This window comes from Acanthaster planci, linkage group LG08 (assembly GCF_054643075.1).
Source record: "Acanthaster planci isolate LZ-2023a linkage group LG08, COTS_SCS, whole genome shotgun sequence".
NCBI classification, from domain to species: Eukaryota; Metazoa; Echinodermata; class Asteroidea; order Valvatida; family Acanthasteridae; genus Acanthaster; species Acanthaster planci.
In genome coordinates this window covers 13,951,175-13,971,587 of record NC_141784.1, presented here as the reverse complement: position 1 = coordinate 13,971,587, position 20,413 = coordinate 13,951,175, and the positions used below count along the sequence as shown (strand labels likewise).

The following is a 20,413-nucleotide window of genomic DNA, read 5'->3' as shown; positions in this document are numbered from 1 at the left end:
AACAAGCAAGATACGACAGGTAATTATTGATATGCAGCCAATGCCACAAATACTCGGCGTCATTTGAATTTATTTCTCACTCAAAACCTCATATTTTGCAACACACAGTGGCACTGTGATGATGCCATATTTGCTAAAACAACAGGCTGTATACCACTGTTTTGGGCATAGCGCGCCTGCGGATTAGCACCGCAGACAAAAGTGCTCCAGGGCCCCATTGATGAGCGACACAGCACCGCTGCATGCTAATCCAGCCACGTTTGAAAAGATGCCACTCGCATTCACTGGGGACAAAGGAAATTACGCAACATCTCACAATTCTGGGCTCTCTTTACAGGGCGGCAGGCCTGGCTGAAATATTCAAGAGTCAATGAAGGTCACCTGTCACCTTAGAGTAGCAGCCAAACAGTCATTTGTGTGGGTGAAAACATCCATTAAATGAAAAAATGAATTTTTAAAGAATTTTCAAAACTGAAAATCTTGAAAAATCTCCCGCATGTGTGCACTGCATTTTTAAAAGCACCTGGCAGCAAGTGGTTAAGGCTCCGAGTATATATACAAAACAAATGGGGGCATGATCATGCCCACACGTCTCATTAGCATGTATGGTAGTTAAACCGATCAGCTAGATTCCCGAGTACATGGACTGCCAGACTATCTACATGTCCTCTGCTCTGGCACTTTCAAACAGTGGACAGGAAATTGGGGGTACCCTACATGTAGAGGGTACTGTAGATGTTTCATCTCCCCTCTGCTGTGAATGTGAGATCCACAATTTTACTTCAGTACTGGTTGGTAGCACTCAAAAGCAGAGACAACCAGGGATGGGCACAATACGTTCCATGTTTATTCAGCCTCCGTTTTGAAAAGATGAAAGGTCTTAATTCAGTTTCCTTTCCAATAAGTCACTTTTGGGTTTACATTCCTTGTGTGCTCCAACCTCAGTTTCCCTCCTCCAGTTTCTTTCCCACTTCATACATTTTACTAGTTTTCAATTATTCACAATGGGGATAACATTCATGAAGATATCCATTTCGCGCTCAGGAACTGGATGTTTTGTGCTGGGACATTTCAGTGGATGCTTTTAGTGTTCCTCAAACACAACACACATCCTACTAAAAGCTCCCATCCATCTCAGCTCTGGAATGGAAATTCCTTTTTCCCCCATACTTGAAGTTCATAACTGAAATGAGCCACTTTCCGCTGACAGTACATTTCATGCTAACTCCCCTCACCTTTATGCTTGGATGACTAACAAGCCAAACTCCAAGGGGCTATCTGATTCATCTACATACACACTCTGTGCCATCTGCTGTCATCATTGTGTAGTCAGTTACAAATAATTGTGATGATGGAGCAGTAGGAGACAATAGAATGTCAAGCAAGCTACAGGTGACTCTAAAGCAGGCTTAAGGGATGGAAGGGTCCCCTTTTGCACAAGGTGAAAGTGGTAAAATTCACAGAGAGCCAATCTTGTTTATTGCCCTCAATGCTTTGAGTCACCAGAGAGTCTAAGTTTTGAGGGGAAAAGTGGTAATGCTGTGTATTAAAGTCACCCTCATTTCTTGTACATGTGCTTATATTTTAGCAAAGCAACACACTACAGGAAGTAAAGGACAGATAGAAGGCACTGTGTTCGATTTTTCAATTAAAAATAACAAGGACTCAAGCCAGGCACAGTTGAGGATCTGGGTTCGTGATACAGGAATATTCCTGATTCATCTCTCGGCTAGGCACTGCTGTACTTGGGACTGATCTTGAATTGCAACAGAGACATCCGCTGATCTCTGCTTATTCCCTGGTACTTGAATGGACTTGTGACCTGACCTGGAATGTGAGTCTTGGGATTAATCAGTCACTTGACTTGTGATGGACATAACTTTCTATCCAGATTCCTGGCACCTCTAAGTGCATTGTGTGCATAATCCTCAGATTAAGCAACCCTATTAGAATTGCCTCCAACAACTTTAGAATTGCAGAAGGCTGGCCTCTTAAAATGTCGCTTCATCTTTCAAAGTGACCACCACCAATGCTACTATCTTTCTGCTGTTAGAATGACTTAAAACTTGCTACTCACACGTAAAGAAACTCAGTGTAAGAATAAAACACAAGGATTTATTTGCTCCAATGTGGCTTGTCATTTCTTTAAAAAAGCTAGTTTTATCTAGTTTTACCTGTACCGTCAAAGAGCCCTGCTTTTCTTCACCTTCCATACAATGAAGTTACTTCGTCCTCAATGAAATTAGCTATGACTGATGTAGAAGGTTCTACTGCCTACATGTACATTCACAGGGTATGTGGGCACATGCTGTATTCAGGATGTGAGGAAAAAGTACTAACTTAATCTAATAAGGTCTGCCACCGGATAATAACCCTGGCCATGTCCAAGAAAACAGGAAAAGAAATGACATCGAGACAAATGTTACGGTTGAAATCAACTTGTTGACGGGCTGTCATTAGTGGGCTGTCATCTGCTGATTTGTTACACAGCCAAATCAAACTTCACAAAATGCGATATGTCACATTTGCAAGCAATATCCAGTTACAATCTGGATGGAGTCAAAGTGCCTGGGCTGCCTGTTGTTACTGTGAGAGTCTGCAGGCTGTGTTAATTAGTCTAGGGGAATGATTCATTCTGAACTTAAGGGGGCAGCATGCCCTAATCAAGCCCTTGACATCCTTGATTATCCCATGAAATCTGCCAGATTTTTCAGTCCATTCCTGTCCCAATACACAGTGTGAGTACTGTCATAGGGGTATTATAAATAAAAAACACATGCATCATGCAAGGCATATCTCTTGTGAGGCGGCATGCATGTACATTGTTCAGAACTTTCCTCCCAACTGCACTTCAAAGGAATCAACGATACACGTTATTCATCACATCAAATCAGTGGCATACCCCTGTTGAAATTGTCTAAGTGAAAACTTCAGAGTCTATTCCAAAGCTTTGAGTTTTGAGTGCCGACAGGAAAGGTGTATACAGGTTGTGGAGCCTTGGAGTGGGGTGAAAGTTGGAGAGTTAAGATAATGAACTGGGCAGGGTTCAGTACAAATAATGTGCATAGTACTGTATGCGTACATGTATATGACAAATGTGCATCAGCAGACAGGTCCAAAATGCAACAACATGAAGCTGCAGTCACCATCCCTTCTTGAAGCAATTATTCTAGAAACTTCTATAAAACACAAGGGTGAGAGGGCCAGGACAACATGCACAAGTACCAATAAAAAAATTAATAAGTTAACATACATTACAGGAGGGCACTGGTTTGCTTGGTCACCTTTCAGCTCAATTTCTCTTTTATTTCGTACAACCCCTTGATTAATGAAGTAACACTGCATATATACAATAGCTGGCTTGATCATTCCCAGAATAGTTTCGATCAATGAGCATTGGAACTAAATTCACACAGTACAGCTAGAAATTTGGGATAGGATCTGTATATCCATGTGAGGTATACATGTACAATGTACATGTACCTGAGGTGTTCAGTGACCATGATGTCATTCAATGTCTGTAGACTAGCATACATGTATGTTCAGGATAGTGGCAGTCAGTTGACTGCAGCATGTCACCAAATGAGTCACTGTATCATGCCCGTAGAATAAAACATGGACTTCTGTTTATAAAAAGTACATGAAATGCGAGACAGTAGTCAATCATGTTTACACACTGACACCTTGATTACAGTGTGTAAATGGCATCCCACTTTATAAAGAATGTTTAGAAGTGAACTTTTGCAAGTTTCTCCTTTTCCCAGTAAGGACAGTACACCAAACCACAGATTAACCAAAAGCGACATTTAAGACAACTGCCCAAAAGCTGTTACCTCAATGGAAGTAGACAGGAAAGATTTTAAAGTGTGTACTGACATGCAGATTGGATTTTCAGTCCCTACCTGATTCCAAGGGTTTTACCCAGAATATTCCTCTGGGCTTTTCCTCCCCCTCAAAAACTGTAACTGCTTCTCATGGTCACCCTCTACATGTTTCTTCAGGCTTGCGAGCTACAGTGCCTAGGGTGCTTTTGAGGAATCCTTGGTGTCATTACCAGAAGTAATTAATAATAATAATGATAATAGAAGAAGCTTCATGTTCAGTACATGTCAGTTTGGGTTTACAAAGGAGACATGAGCATAACAGTGCCCAAGACAAGTACACTCCATCAGTTTTTAGTTTTGGAGTCTGGTTTTGGCTCATTCATCTGGAGTTCTATAAATGATGCTGCATGTATTGCGTAACTACATTTGCATGTGATCAGTCCCTTAAATGAAACCCTTTGCAGCATCGGTAGTTTCACAAGTGGGACTTAATATATAAGCTCCCCAAAAAGACTGTTTTGCAAAGATTTTCCTAGCTAGCACGTTCCATATGACAAGGTTTCCTTCTACTAGTTTTTTAATTGAAAGAGAGGGCGCCCCAGCACAACGATGGCATGCAGGCTGTGCTACACATTCAAGTACCTGTATACAGTTGAACTTCGTTAATAAGAAGTCCTTCGGACTTGGCAAATTACCTTGCTATAACAGGAACCTTGAATTATCAGGCATGAAAACAATGAAAAAACAATCGATTGGGACCTTAAATGTTCCTTGTTATAAGCAGAATCTTGTGTTAACAGTGCTTTTATTAACAAGGTTCGACTGCATTAATGGTAGTGTAGTTGAATTTGAAAAAACCTGAAACATTTGAGTTGCACGTTGCCAGAGCCACTTTCAGAGAAGGGCCTTAAACGAATTTCGCCAAATGAAAATCAATCAGAACCATCGACATTTTTAAACCACATAATGTCCACTTAAATCAAGATATTCCAATCAAAAAGCTAAGTGTGCTCTTTCCACGGCAAACATAAACTGTTACTAAAATATGGCCTGAAGACTCATGATGTGGAATTACATGGAACGAAGAGGCAAAGTGTACACATAAATATGACCATTTGAACTGCAACATAAACATGTACAATTTAGACCAGGACTGCTACATATTAACTAGACAAAGATATTAGACAGTAACCCTAAAGCTATTATTTTTTCATGGGGTGGGTAAGGATGAGGGTTGGATGCTGTTCACTCGACTGACTTTTATACACGGAAGTAGACTTGTTGAGTACAGATCCAGCTTTCATGAACATTCCTGCTTCTTTACAGGGTTGACTTGACAACACTGGATTTTAGATTTCAAAGATAATCTTCACTTTCTGTTTTCACTTGTGCCTGTTTTTCACCTTTGCTCTCTCATGTGTTGGGGGCACCAAATTTCAAAAATTACCTCACTGCCAAAAGAATACTCGTTCCTACAATTTAGAAAATACTATTTCTTGGGATATTGTATCAAGTTTAGCTGACATCCATCTGAATTCTACATGTACCTTTTTCGTTCTGTTTTTAGATAATTCTTTTAATGCTTTAAAGTTTAGCCTGGTTCTCATAAAGCTTTGAGTTTAGTAGCGGGGTGTTACTGTCCTGTTTCCAAAATCTGCCTCAAACATGACTTCATAGGTCCTCTTCACTGTTTCCTCCTTGATCCTTTTGCCATCTTGATATATGACCGTGTGACTCTCCTCAGTGACCTTGGTGACCTTTCCACGGAGCACCTCTTCCAAGCGAGTGAGGGGAATGCATGGGCTCTCTGATGTAGATGTTACTGGGCTCTCTTCCCGCACTGTGTGGTTTGCTGCACTGTCTTGTGGTGAGACCCATAAATCTTCCGCCAAATGACATGTGCATGCTGCACATTGCCCTTGCAAATTCACAGAATTCTGAGAACCCTGGAGTCTATTTTGTTTCACATTGGGTGACTTGTGTTCTTTAGCAGTTATTTGTGGTGTGCTACACGCAAACTGACCTGTGTTATGGGTCATATTTCTCTGTGGTGAGTTCAGAGGATTTTGGATTGCATGATGTGCGACTATCGGAGATTTATGCCCTGCATTTCCAATGATATTTATATGTTTTGATTTCAGCACAGAATGACCCCTGGTATTGATGTCATGTTTTTGTGATGAGCTTGGTACATCCTTATTACTGCCATCTACTGCATTTTCTTGTGAATTCAACTCAATGAATTCTCTGTTGCTTGTCACTTGTACTGGAGAACAGACGGGTGAATCTTCGATAATATGAAGTGCTGCATTTCCTTGGGATATTGGCTCTTTTTGGGCGATACTGAGAGACATATTTCCCTGTGGTGCATTCAACAACTTTTGGACTGCACTTTGGTTCCGTTTCCTTTGCTGGTGGACAAAGGAACGTTGGCATGAGCTTAGTGTTGCACTGCTAGGTGGAAAATGTAAGGGACTGCAGCCCACACTCTGTCTTGAAGTACTCTGACTGTTCGGAGGATCTGTGACCTCACTGCATTTAAACCGTTTCTGTGGGCGATCTAAGGAAACCTTGGCCATGCTCTGTGTCACATGATCTTTTGAAGATTTCCTTCCTTTTAGTGTGGTGAAGTGCGACTTTGTGATAACACTGCCTGCCGTACTTCCTTCCAAGGGGTTGTGAGATTCTTCTTGGATCACAGTGTTAGCTGTGTGTTGTAAGGTGTTATCAACGGAGCCACTGGCTGTGAGTGCATTGTCAGTTCCTGTATGACGTGCTGCATCATCTGGTGCCGGATGTTGTTCTGGGAGGACAATCTTTACTAACTGTACCCTTGGTGATAGCACCCTGTTCGTAGGTGACATTTGCATGGGTTGAGAGATGGGACTGTGACATGATTGAGACTCATTCATCTGCACTGAAAGCTGTTCTTCTAAATTTGAAGACCAACTTGCAACACTGACTGACTCTCCCCTCTCTTGCAGTGTCTCTTCTTGGCTGCCACCTGATGGGGCTTTAAACAATCCTTTTTTAGATTGCCTTGGAAATTTTGTTAACTTCACCACCTTCATTTGTTCATGTTTTACACGACTCTCTTTCTCCTCACAAGTTTCAACGGTGATCTTCTTCACTTCCCCGATATGTTTTTGATGCAACTTTTTGTAGTGCCTCTTGAAGTTGTCCTTTCGGTTAGTCCGAAATTCACAGTATCTGCACCAAAAAAATGCCTGAGGCCCATGACTGAGTCGGAGATGTCGATACAGACTCCCCTGTTGGAGAAATTCATGACTACATTTTGGGCACTTGAAGCAGCCAACTGTCTCTTTGTTGTGCTGTACATGTACCTGCCACTCCGCATCTACAGTATCAGCTGGGGTGTGCACAGGTTCAGATGAACAACTCATGTGGGTGCCTGCGACGGAATTGTCAGAGTCCAAGATCTTCAGGCTACTGGTACTGTTGGGGGCTTGCTGTACCTCTGAATGCCCCACAGGAAACAAAGAGTTCACAGATGATACATCTTCTTGTGAGATGGCAAGACTAGCATCTTGCAATACCTGCTCAGCTGCCAATGATACATCTCTGTTGGCAGGTTGCTCAGCAACTATCTTAGATGCACTTGGTGATGGACTGCTGCTTTTTCCAAACTGCTTGGTGCATGTCTCTGGCATTTCATTGTATGTGGAGCTGTTTTGTCTAGGAGATAGTGACTCATTCAATCTTTGGTCATACTCAGCAACAACTTCAATTCCCTGTTGCAAGTCCAGGTGTTCTCCCATCTCTTTCACTGTCATCGTCTCAGGTGTTATCAAATCTATGTCCTCCATCTGTAGTGGATGCGTTCTCCAATAGTGCTTTCTCAGGTCTTCTTTTCTCTCACTTCTAAAACTGCACCATCGACAACAGAAAAATGTGAATTGCCCATGCTCCCTTTGCAAATGGTGCAAAAGGCTGCTGGAATGGTGGTAAGTATTAACACATTCTGGGCACTGGTACCAACTGCCTGACCAATGCTCGCCTTCCAGGTCTGGATCCTGAGAGAGGGTGGCAGAGGAAGATGCTGGCTGTGGTGATGACCGCAACTCAAGGATCTCCTCTGCTTCAAGTTTGACAGGAACCAACTCCCCAGGTTTCTCTGTTCCACTTGAATTTTCTATGCTGTCTTCCGGCTGATAATGTTCAGCCACTGATTGTGTAGGAGCCTTTCCAGTGAAATCTTCACACGGCAACGCCCACCAACAACCTCTTTTTAAATTTCGGCGAACAGCATTCAATGTCTTCTTGCCTGTCTTCCTCTTCTGTTTGCATTTGGGCTTAGAGACAGCCAATTGCTTCTCTCCAGTTTCAAGCCACACCCTACTGTTCCTCTGTTCAAGTGTTTCCCAGGCTATTGTTTCAAGGTCTTTGATGTGATGGCCATGAACCTGTATGTAATGCCTTCTTAAATTGTCCCGCCTGTTGCAATGATACTCGCACCTTCGACACCAGCCGAATAACCTTGGGCCATGTTCAATTTTCAGGTGACGTTTGAGGCTCCCCTTGGCATGATACTCTTTCAAACAAAGTGAACATGGGTACACGTACGTTTTGTCTCGCTTGCGTCTCTGCAGATGTTTAGGGGTCTTCTTGTGACTCCTCTCCTTCAACCTGCACAGGGAAGCAGAGAGTACGGACATGTCATTAGCACAGCAGGTGGAGTCAAACACTTCATTTGGCTGCTCACTTGACACTGATTTCCAATTAAAGATGAGACTTCACGTTAATGCCTGAAATGTGATGTACACCCCTTCACACTCCTTCTCCACTCGCCAGCTGGGATTATCCTTGGTCGTGTGTCGAACTCCTCCACCATTCCTTGTTCGTTAGCATGTGAACCTTCTTAAAATGTAATAAAATTTCTGACTGTTCTGAGTGAAGTAACATGCAAAACACATGAAAGTCAGCCTGTTCTTGGAGAACATCCCTTGACGAAAATCCACAATGAATAAAACAGTACTCGATGTTTCACTAATCCAAATTTGAGCAAAAGTTTTGTGGGCCTCCTCAACTTGTACAGCAGTCAACTGACGAAATTTGGTTCAAGGTTTCGCTGAATCTGAGCCAGCCACCTGACCTTGGCGTTGGCAAGCTCAAAAGTGACAGATTTGTTCGGAAAGGTTTAAGTCATGGGCAGGCAGCAACTAAAAAAAGGGTACGTCCAACTTTTCCTAGGCTGGCATCTAAGTTGTTGACTTATTTACACTTTGTACATGTAACTACACATTTGAATAATACAGTATTGTGTGGCCTACTGAGTGTTTAAAGACACTCCAACACCCAAAAGGCTCGAGCTTGAGTCCCAGATAAGAAAACTTGTGAATTTACTTTCCTTGAAACTCTAAGATGAAGCACTGAACATGCAGTGCTTCCAACAGAGATTACATCTGCAATACACTGTACAATGTGCAGGGCAAAACCTCACATTCAAATTGACACCCTGCCAGAAAGTCAATGTCTAATTTCCACCATTGTATCAGAACAATCTAGTTGACCACAGAAAAACCCTCGAAGTTCTGGTCAAGTCCATCACCAGCCAGTTGTCAGTAAATTCACCAACTGTAATGCTTTAGTACTGAAACTGGTTAATAAACACTACATCCGTCTATACCAGATAAAATGATGTACAAGAACGACGGACACTGCTCACAAACTTCCATGCATCTGAATTACAAGTGTGTTGGAAGAAATAAACAATAAACTAGGACATTGACTTTTCATAAAAATCAAGCTCAAGGAAACAATTTCTCATTTGGAGCCTTCCAAAATGCACAATTTGCTACAGTCCTTGCTCAGACGTAGCACAGTTCAGCTACTCAAAAAGGGGTCCGGATATGGATGGTATGGAAGTGATTTCACCAAGGGAAGGGAAGGGATGGAATGGGATGGGATTGGAAACAGCTGGTTCAAGTGAAAAACCAAAGCTGAATCAGCTGATGTTAACTCGGTAACATGCTGTTAGTAATGCTGACTTTTAACAATTATTGACTCATGTGATATTGGACTGATAATTTAACACATGTGAGACTCATGGTACCCAGGCAAAGAAGCGGGTGCTATACATCTCGAGGGTGTTAAGCTATCATGTCCCACATCACAGCTGTCAATTATTGTTATACCTCTGTCTTGAATTCTTTGTAATATTTCCTCACCTGAAGGTCTCAAATTTAATTGAAATAACAAGTACCTTGGTTCGCTGCTGCAAGTTGTAGGATGCAAATAGGGACTTGATGCATCACTGTATCAACAGGTGTCTTGCCCAAGAGCAATATCATTGCATCTCAAAACCCATTTTAGGAGAAAAATCTACAGGTGTCTTTAATATCAGCAGACATCATGTTGAGGAACTTACCAAAAAAAATGAACTTCAAACGAACTTCAACCGTTATTAAAAATACTCCAATTGCTGATTGTATTGTCTGCCAGTCCAATACTCCCACTAGGGTGTCCTATTATTAGTTGTATAGTGAAAGTAGTAGAGAAACCAATATATAGTCTGGATAACACTCCTTGTATTATGGTGGGAACTTTGGAATGGGGACTAGTCTATGATATCAGGATGTGATTTCCAATGGTGTGGCATGTGACATGCATTTTTGTCACCCAGTCATCTGCCAATTCAAGACAGAGGTGAAGAGTACCGAAGCATGAGGTCAATTTAACCAGAAAGTGAAGTGTAAACGAATGGAATACACACATGTATTGATTCATATGCTGGTTCTAGCACTGATACCTTTTACATACAATACTTGTGCACATGACAAATTCACTTTGGTATTCGATAACAATCATAGTGCTAACCCTCTCAGAGCAATATAACAAAGGATATCGACTCACATGTTGACTTTCCTCTTGGGTGCTTCGTTAGCTGTACTTGCAGTCTCCTTGGCTGCTGCCTGTGTCTTTTCTTTCTCTCTTTTGTTGGCTTCATAACGTGACTGTTTCTCAGCCCGATCTCTAGCAATCTGCTCTCGGACACGCTCCTTGGCGAGCCGGCTCTCTTCCTTCTCTTTACGTATTTCCTCAGCAGCTCGTCTGGCCTGTTGATCAGCCTTTTCTGTCATGGATTTCTGGACAGCTTGACCCACCTTCCTTCGCTCTATTTCTTTCCTTTTAATCTCCTGCAAAGTCAGAGTCACGTGCCAATGTAAATATCTGAAGTGACAATGCAATAGAGTACAAGAAAGCACCTTTGGAGTCTATATCAGTCAGTTGATTCTATCAAGTGGACTGTGGGACTGACCTAATGAGTGGTGCATACCGTACACAGCTTCACTATCCACCCCGTGCTGGTTCACAAGAAGGCACAATTTTTCCAATAACAGACTCTCCTTGAGTTAAAACTTTACTTCACTGGTTCACAACGGCTACGAAATGCATACATTGTGGTTACTTCACTACAAACAAAATGGACATTACCCCTAAAACACGGCTCTTTTCACAAGATGACAGAATGCTCTTACGTAAGTCAGATACAGTACAAATGAAGGCAGGTGGCTTTGTCAGGGTATGTCCTTTCTGGTCTGCATACACTTTAATCACTTAACAGAATGTGCTTTTCCAAGGAAATTGAGCTCGTCCAATGGAAGATGCTTGGTGGTGGCAGACAGAGCAGTCCATTTTGCAAGTTCTGGGCATGTGCACGCAATTCTAAGCATTGCAGGGTTGTTCTGCGCAGTAAGTATATGCACAACTGTGAAAAATGGCCAGTTTGTCAGCTGCCACCAAGTGTCTCAAAATGTTCCACTGAACAATGCCACTGTTGGATCCTAGGATGGTAGGCAGCCTTAAAGGTTTTTGACTTAAGGATAGTTGACTTATTTCACTTCATTAAATCTGTATTTTTGTGTGTCAAGCAGGCAGTCTCATCAGAATAGTGTGGGTGATTACAATTAACATTGCTTTAACTTTTACAAACTATTTAAAACATAAAAATGCATTGAAGTTCCATGTTTACATTTCTGACATTTAAGATCACAGATGTTCATTGTAAACAAGTGAAAAAAATGGTGTACAGAAAAATTAGCCGTTGCTATATGCAGAAGCATTTGAACATAAGGAATGGTGCTTTGGGATTAACTGAAATTGGGCAGCACAAATATTGAGGGAAAATCCTCCCCTCTCAAGACATGATGAGACTTCTCTTAGATATGTACCTCTTCCTTCTGAGCCTCCTTGCGTTGGTGGATCTCTTCCATCTTCTGTCTCAGCCTAGCTGCCTTCTCCAACTTACTCAGTTCCTTCTGCTGGCTCTGGCTAGTAGCTGTACTTGCAGGTGGGATTTGGGTAGAGGATGCAGCTTGAGCCGGGGAAGTTGAGGCCTGAGCCCCAGGAGATGGTTGTGGACTTGCGGTGGTCACTGGTGCCATTGCCGGTGGTCTGGAGGTGCTACCTGAGGCCTGAGCTGCAGCAGGGCCTTGCCTGGACATCTGCAATCAATTTGTAGGGCATGTACATGTACAGTAGTTGTCTTTGTTCATAACGGTTTCTTTGTTTCTGAGTCAACATCTTTCTAAGAAATGTACCAATTCAAAGCTGTGTTTAATTCCAATATTATACCAGAGAGTATACTGTACATGTATGCAAATTTAAAATCTTCTTAAGATGCGCCTTTCTCTGCGTACTTATCAAGAGAATGTTCATTGGAAGCAGTGATCAGATGTTTTTTTATCAATTGTTTATTTTTTTAGGATGTTCTTTGGCGGGTAGTAATGAAGGCACAGAGGAAGCCTTTGGTGCATTTTTTAGAAACTGAATACATTAATCTGCTGCTGGTAAACCAGAAAAAAAATGTCTGTATGCTTCCGATCATACCTCCACTTGATACCAGCCCGAGCCTCGTGAAAGAGAGCACTAGTGCACCATTGGATTGTTTAACTGAACTCTAACATGTGGTGCCAAGGATGGAAAATGACTTCAAATCTTACCGTGATATAAGTTACGACAAAGAATTTCCCAAGTAAATTCTTATCAATATGTAAGTTCAGGAACATTGTCAAGGGGGGTGGCAGAGGGGCCAGGCCCCTTCCCTTCAGCAAGCAGCTGCCCTCCCCACACCCATCAGCAAAAACCATCCCATCTTGTATTGTGCCCCTATCATCCTCCCCCCCCCGGCCAAAGCTGCAACTGGCTTACCTCTAAAACTTTCTGAATTCTTTGTTTGAAGTCAGCTGGGCTGATGTGGCCAGCAGTGCCTTCAAGGGGTATGCCAGTCTCCCCAGAGATGAAAGATACACAGGGAACATATATCACTGGATCTATGGTCAGGGTCACTGGTTAAGGAATCAATTTGTCTAGGTCCTCTATCATTGGCCCCTAGTTTTATGACGTGGAATCAAAGTTACGCCATGTAAAACATTTACAGGTCAAAATTGTTCCACAACACGATCTGGGGCACACTTTGATTTGACACTATGATAATTTGCAGCAAAGTTGGGAGAGCTGTGCAAAGCATTAAATTGCATTCAAGACTTTGGATTAGATTCAGATTGAGCCAAGGCTGTCAGACTGGGATCAGCTTTTTACCTGGAGCTGTTGGATTCACTTGACCTTCAATCTACTCTGATGAACATGTTTACACCACAGTCTGTATGATGGCTACTTAAGTGGGATATCTAAGCTACATGTACCATAAAACAGAATGAATTCTACCTGCTACACTGGAAACAGTTCTTCATAAAATTGAGTTGTAAAAATTTACTGAGAGGCATTCTTATTGGGTGTAAAGCCTATTTCCACATGGTCAGAATGATTGCTGATAACATGCAGAATATTGTCAAAAGAGTGTCATAGAAGATATTTGATAGTGTGTGATATCATTTGACCAAAAACCTGGTAACAAAATTTTAAACTCCAAATGTTTGGGCAAATGGAAAGGATTTTGTCTTCAAAATAAATCCAGAAAACACAAATACAAAGAAAGATGAACTTTTGTGGCTGGACTTGAACAAATCTTCGGTGAATGTTTTTTCTACTTTTGACCATCTGTTTGTGCGACGCTCAGTTCAGACATGAACCATGCATTGTGGGTTCACTGCTTAAGACTGGCACACAGCCAATCCATAATAGTTTTTGAAACTTAGCAGTGGGAACCAGAGTAAGAGTACAGCTCATGCGCAAGTGTTACATGTGATTCCAATGCACCCTCCCATCCATTAAACTCAGTGTAAAATGATAAATTCCTCTTTGTGACTTGACTTGTGAGGAGAACCAGAACTTACAGATGTAAGTGCAAGGAACAATGGCGATTTCCCAAAATGTACAGACTTTTGTGTTATTTATTCTTGAACTAGACTTTTTTATGACCAAGGCAAGAGTCTTGCATGCAATGTGTGAAGTCGTTTCAATTTTTGTTCTGCTAAATCTATCTGCTAATGTGTGCATTCAGCTGGAGAGCTGACCGTGGATACCTTCCAGCAAGGCACGTTTATGTGAATGAACTGCAGGAATGGACCAGAGTCTGGTTGTCAGTACTACCAAACCGTATCCTCTCTACATCTTGGCGCTTTTCAAACCTGCAGGTCAACCGCTTGACAGCAGTGACCATAATGGCAACATGGACATGTACGGCAGATTTCAATGCACATAAAGGGCATGCCTGCCAACCTGGCCGAGAAATCAGGTTTGATCTTGGACGGCACTGGGCAAAGTGCATTGAGGCATTGCAGCAATGGCCACTCTTGGCCGCTGTTAGGATCAAAGCCCAACACTGTCATTGCAAAGGATACAGTACTGAGAGAACTGCTTACATTCATCACTGCAACAAAGAAAACATTTGATACAACTCATTCAATAATACAAGCAGATTTTTAAGTTATGAAATAACAAACAAGTATACATTCAATCACTCGTGAAATAATTTTGGGGTTATATTTACAAATATATGCATACGTACATATACATGTGTGTTGTGATCATTACTGCAAGGCGAAATGTACAAAGACGAAAAAATACCTGGGTACATGAAGCAGTCTGCCTCAACAGTTTGTACAATAGCTTAAAACCAGCTTGGGGTCTGGTTACCAATAAGGACTCAAGCCAAAGGCACTAACTGTTACCTATGAACAGATCCCCAGCATGTTTCAGAACGGGTAAAATTCTATACCTATAGCAACATGTACAAGTACTCAGCACAAAAGACGTCTGCTTAGCAAAAGCAGGTTACCAGGCAAAGTGTCATTCCAGGTTTACTGATTTTGACTGGTTCCATCACATTTTTCCATTTCGTACATAAGTACATGTATATAAAGCTAGGCCCAGCTGGGCTTTAATTAAAGAGAGTGCCGTTTGCATGCATTCGGATTAGTTTCAAGCAATATTTGCATATGTGTACCTGTCTGCATCAAACTTCACGGCCACCATGCCAGAGTCTTTACACAGATTGGATATTTCTTCATCCTCCCAGGTACTATCCATCATCTTTGTGACATCATCATCTCCTGCAATTCAATGTGACAGCCAAGATTTTAAGGTACAGTCCATCATTTACAGTTACCCAAATAGTGACTGACAAAATTACGGTCGAAAAGTAAACTTGGTTTAAAGATAGTTATGGGACTAAACTCTCTGTGACGCTTTGTGTCTGGAGGATCGAAAGTACTCCCCGTCCCCGATCATTTTCCAGTGAAGTTCCTTATCATTTCTACTGTGTACCAGCCTACCTTTTTATACACCTGTTTGCACCTACAGTTATTCAGCTTTAACCGACAGAGCTATTACCTAATAATTTTCATGACTCTGGTATGACTTTGTGCCCCCTTGGTTCTACGAGTGCCCTCTTCTGTTAATGGAATAAAGAGCGCATGCATGCGCTACATGTATATGCGCCATGAATACACCAACTAACCAACTCCCTGTGAATGATTCTGTCTGGCAAGCTGTCATTTTCAGGAAAACAATGTAAGAGGGCATTTTCCAATAATGCTTTTTCAGATGCCCTTTGGAAATTTACTGTTAGAAGCACAAGTATTGACGACACTAAGAAAGGCCTGGGCGATGAACTATGGGCCTTGAGCAGAAGCACCCCTCATTGGTTGAAAAGAACTTCGTTGAAGGGGAGCATTCATTTTGTATTTCAAGGTCATCAGATCTTCTGTCATTCAAACTTTCTGCAGATGATTCCAATATGTTTTACAGTCCTAAAGATTTTTATTAATATTGTGGACTGTGAGCATGTGTTTGTTTCTGACTGGATTAAAATCCAACTAACTGTCTCTGAACATAAACTTACTGCATGTTATGTAGTAATAAGCATAGTATTTTTACCCAGAGACATTCTCATCGATTTTAAGAGTGAATAATAATGGAGTGACAAGTCATGTGACATTAAAGGTGCACTCTTTAAGCCCTATATCTCCTGAAGTACATGTCTTATAGGGTTGACACTTTGCAGATACCGGAAGCTGAAAAGGGAAGGGTTTAACTTATAGACAAAAACGTGACATTAAAGGTGCACTCTATCTACCGGAGTCTAAATTGAAACTTTGCAGACAGCTAGAAAGGGAAGTGTTACGGATGAAAATATTGTGACATTTAACGCCCATTCTTTAAAGCTCTATTCTCTTTTTCATAAAAATCATTCAAAATGCAGACAAGCCTTATGCTCTGTTCTCAAACAGGCTTTAACTTCTTGTTTTAGTTTCTGCTTCTCCTTCTTGGTCTTCCAGCACTTTTTCTCATCACCTCTTTGGGCATTAAAGAAAGTCACATGACTTTGAAACTCTACATACTTAGGTAACTTATGGCAAAGGTCTTTCGCAAAACATGACGTTATTATGACACCATCACCTGATTTATTATGGAATTTTAATTATTTCATATTTCCCCAAATGTTTTGTACACGTTTTTCACCAGCCACACACCGTGAATGAAACTTCCAACCCTTTTGCTTGTCACCTCTTTGGGCATTAAACAAAGTCATATGACTTTGAAACTTTACACACTTATGTTACTTAAAGCAAGGGTCTTTTGCGAAACATGATGTCATAATGGCATCATCACCTGATTTATTGTGGAATTTAAAATATTTACTATTTTTCGATACTCTTAAGTTTTTCAACTTCAAGACAAAGGCCTTTTTTCTATCTGACTCAATACATATCAGGTCCACACTCAGTCCTCAGGGTAGACAGGTCCAAGAAAAAAATTGTTATCATGATATCACCACGTGTCACGTGACATAGCATTTAAAGATTGGAACTTAAACATCACATGACTTTCATCCATAACAAGAATTACACACTTTACTAATGTTTAATTCTGTGTGGTTGGGGAAGGTTAGGGTTAAAGCCCTATTCTTTTTTCCCTGAAAAGCATTCAAAATGCGGAGAAGCTTTATGCTCTGTTCTCAAACGGTCTCAAACTTCTTGTTTTACTTTCAATTGTAACTAATTTACATTTGTTGATACATAATTCTGATATATGGATTATGTTTGTAATTTTCAGTTGTGTGTTATTGGTGCCCTGTACTAAACAAGCATTGCTTTTTATGAGACCCTTCCACTTCCTATTGTTACTGTCCATTGTAACGTTACATGTTACAAGTACTTGTTTATTTTTGTGTTTGCGCAGTGGAAATGTTAACATGGTTAAGCGCAATCTTGAAACTTGCCTAAATTTATTGTATTCCATCCCGAGTTGATCTGCCTTTGAATAAAATCCATACTATAGGATAATCAACTTATGGGGTAGTAGGCCTACAATACTGGTCAATAAAACTACGCACAAGTCAAGATCAGAAACAAAGTGAAATTGAATTAAATCCTCGTCAACAAATCAAAGTTTGCCTGACATGCCTGACAATGCACTGAGGGACTGCGCAACCAGATGATGGGTGTACTGAGGCTTGTCTATAGGCCTAGTAATAGATCAGTACATGTATCACTCACCCATGGGGCTTAAACCGCCTAAAATGTTACATCCTGACTCCACTTTTCTCATCATATATCATCTCAATAAAAGTCAGTCATTACAGAAATGTTTGATAGACACATATTCCGGACTCAGAAACATTTACTAATGCTGTTGGGGAAAATTCTCTTCATTCCCCATAGACTTTATACCCAACTGCTGAAGTGGAGTCAGGATGCAACATTTTCTCCCTTAAACCCTATAATAGTAACAAGACATTCATATAACACTGTATACTCGACCATATTCATATCATAGAGTTTATTAGCTCCGTGATCACATCATAGAGGAATAAAAAATACACCCTCCATGATAGACACAATCAAATCATCGTTTTAGCCCTACCGGTACTTGAGTACTTCCATTCCTGCAATGTCCTGGTTAGACCTACCTCGAACATAAACAACAAACAAAACATTGCGCTGTTTTGCTGTTGTGATAGCAGCGGTAATGGAGCCTTCAAACCAAAGCATTGTGGTGATATTTAACAACAAATGGGGAAACGAAAATCGGTACTTTTTTATGGATCTAACCGTGTACTCTGTGTGCGATGTACAGCGCGCTGTACATGTACGTCCCGAGTTCACAATCAACACAATAGCAGTTATTTCTACTACGGCCGCATATGATAAGGCGCCACGTAAATACCACGGTACTACGGAGGCCGATCATGGCATGTCAGCAGTACCCAGCTCGGTTTTCCCACTGGCTCTAGTGCAAGTACTGCAGGATTACTAATATGGGACGCCAAATGTACCAAAATATGATGTTACTCTGTGAAAGTAGTTTGATCATGTCCTTAATCTATTATGTGATGTTGTCAAACCATTGTGTGAAGTTCTCAGTCCATTATGTGAAGTTCTCAAACCATTATGTGAAGTTCTCAATCCTTTATGTGCAGTTGTCAATCCATTATGTGGAGTTCTCAATCCATTATGTGCAGTTGTCAATCCATTATGTGAAGTTGTCAATCCATTATGTGAGGTTCTTAATCCATTATGTGAAGTTGTCAATCCATTATGTGAAGTTGTCAATCCTTTACTGTATGTGAAGTTGTGAATCCACTATGCGTTGGGACCGTCGAGCTTTACGGCCCGTGAAGTTCTATTTCGATTTGGAAACAAATAATGGGGAAAAAGACGGAGAAGTTTGTTTCTTGTTTTTCCTGCTGAAAACGAAAAGTAATCTTGTTTGAAATCTTAATCCCAATTAATCCCACGTAAATTCGCGGTGTCACGGACATCTCTAAACACTTCTCAACTTAAAGGTTGCTTTTGAGCATGTACTAAATTTCCTTGTGAGGTGCTGCTCCTTTTACTTTATAAGCAACGAATTCTTTGTATTCCTCTAAGACCTTTCTTACATTATGCAATGGAAAATGGAACTGTTTTTCATTTTTGGAGCAATAGATTACGTCGTTGTTCGTTTTCACTTTGAAAAACGAAAAAAAGAATGTGATTATCGTTTTTCAATGAAAAAGCGAGAAACGACTTTTTTCACATCGAAAAACGAAGAACGACTTGTTTTTCGACTTTCATTTTCGTACAAAATGTCAAGTTTTCCATAGGTTTGTGTACAAACATGGATGCGCCCAGCAGGGATCCCTTTGTACAGGAGTCATCGCTCTAGTTTTATTTTATAAAAAGCTAGCCCTATGGTCCGGTTGAGGCAAATAATTCATGGTATGTGACTAACATAGGCCGATCCATTGAGCCCCGCCCACTGCGCAGGTGGGCACATATACAACGTACTCTTTCCAGTGCCATCCACGTACATGTACGTTTCAGCGGGACATTTTGTTTGTGCCCGTGCGAACTCAAGATGTCTGGTGTCTTAGATGTACATATACATGTACACTGGTGGCTGTTTCGCGTAAACACTGCTTATTGGGGGGTTTGGAAAATTACGGTTTTTTTCAAACGTCAGACTTCTTTGCCAGCGAAAATACCCGTAACAATGCCAGCAACTATTGGTCCTTTAGGCAATATGGTAATTTTTTAAGTGTCTGTTTTAAAAACGGCAGTAAGTTAGTTTGGTCGTACATTTAAAGCTGCGCTCACTTTGTAAACAGAAAAGATTCTCACTCTTCCCTCTGCCGCATGTCGGATTTCAATCAATTTTAGGGGCCTAGTCAATATATGAATGAATTTTATTTAGTTCAATTTTTCCTGAGAGTGTGTAAAATTAAAATAATTTTATTGATGATTTTTTCCATTGTTGGCTCATCGAAACCAGACGGAAAAACACATGGACAGTTTGGACATCATATTTACTGACAAAACTCTATCGCATGTCCTGGTGGGATTCTAAAGGTTTACATACTGAACAAATCACGATTGAACCGACCCCTAAGTGAAAATATTGCTAAAACGAGACCGTAGACAATAGGTGTAAAAATGAATTAAAAACAAACACACACAAAACAGATTAACACTATCGCTTTTGAGTGGGTTAGTTACTAAGAAAATAGTCAGTTATTTCTGGAAATGATATTCTTGCATTTTTTGTATATTTTTTGGCTTGTTTTCGGGGAGGGAGGCTGAGGGTTTAACCATCATCCCATGAGAAAAAGGTTATGTTGACCAGAAATGCACAGCATGTAGCATCACATTACCCTCCTGAAGCGCCGCCATTGTTCGGCCGCG

The 20,413-nt window shown here is 41.0% G+C and overlaps 2 protein-coding genes across 4 annotated transcripts in view; both read right to left on the bottom strand.

Moving 5' to 3' along the window:
• The window catches only part of ubxn4 (UBX domain protein 4), a 69,145-nt gene that overhangs the window by 10,203 nt on the left and 38,529 nt on the right, over window positions 1-20,413 (bottom strand). Inside the window, exons 1-7 of one of the 3 annotated variants that reach the window (XM_087140534.1) lie at window positions 18,160-18,381; window positions 15,193-15,298; window positions 14,588-14,616; window positions 12,996-13,117; window positions 12,017-12,289; window positions 10,698-10,981; window positions 8,409-8,471 (exon numbers count right to left, since the gene is read on the bottom strand). In XM_087140534.1, the coding sequence (XP_086996660.1) occupies window positions 8,409-8,471; window positions 10,698-10,981; window positions 12,017-12,289; window positions 12,996-13,117; window positions 14,588-14,616; window positions 15,193-15,298; window positions 18,160-18,241 (959 nt within the window). In that variant the 5' untranslated portion in view covers window positions 18,242-18,381. Of the gene's footprint in view, window positions 1-8,408; window positions 8,472-10,697; window positions 10,982-12,016; window positions 12,290-12,995; window positions 13,118-14,587; window positions 14,617-15,192; window positions 15,299-18,159; window positions 18,382-20,413 lie in introns of those variants that run through there. The other 2 variants (XM_022231394.2, XM_022231395.2) reach the window with 2 other exon arrangements.
• LOC147798410 (uncharacterized) lies at window positions 3,272-8,404 on the bottom strand (the record flags this gene model as incomplete). The annotated part of the gene is made up of 1 exon (XM_087139932.1): window positions 3,272-8,404. A coding segment is annotated over one exon (2,961 nt), but the record flags the coding sequence as incomplete, so codon positions are not given.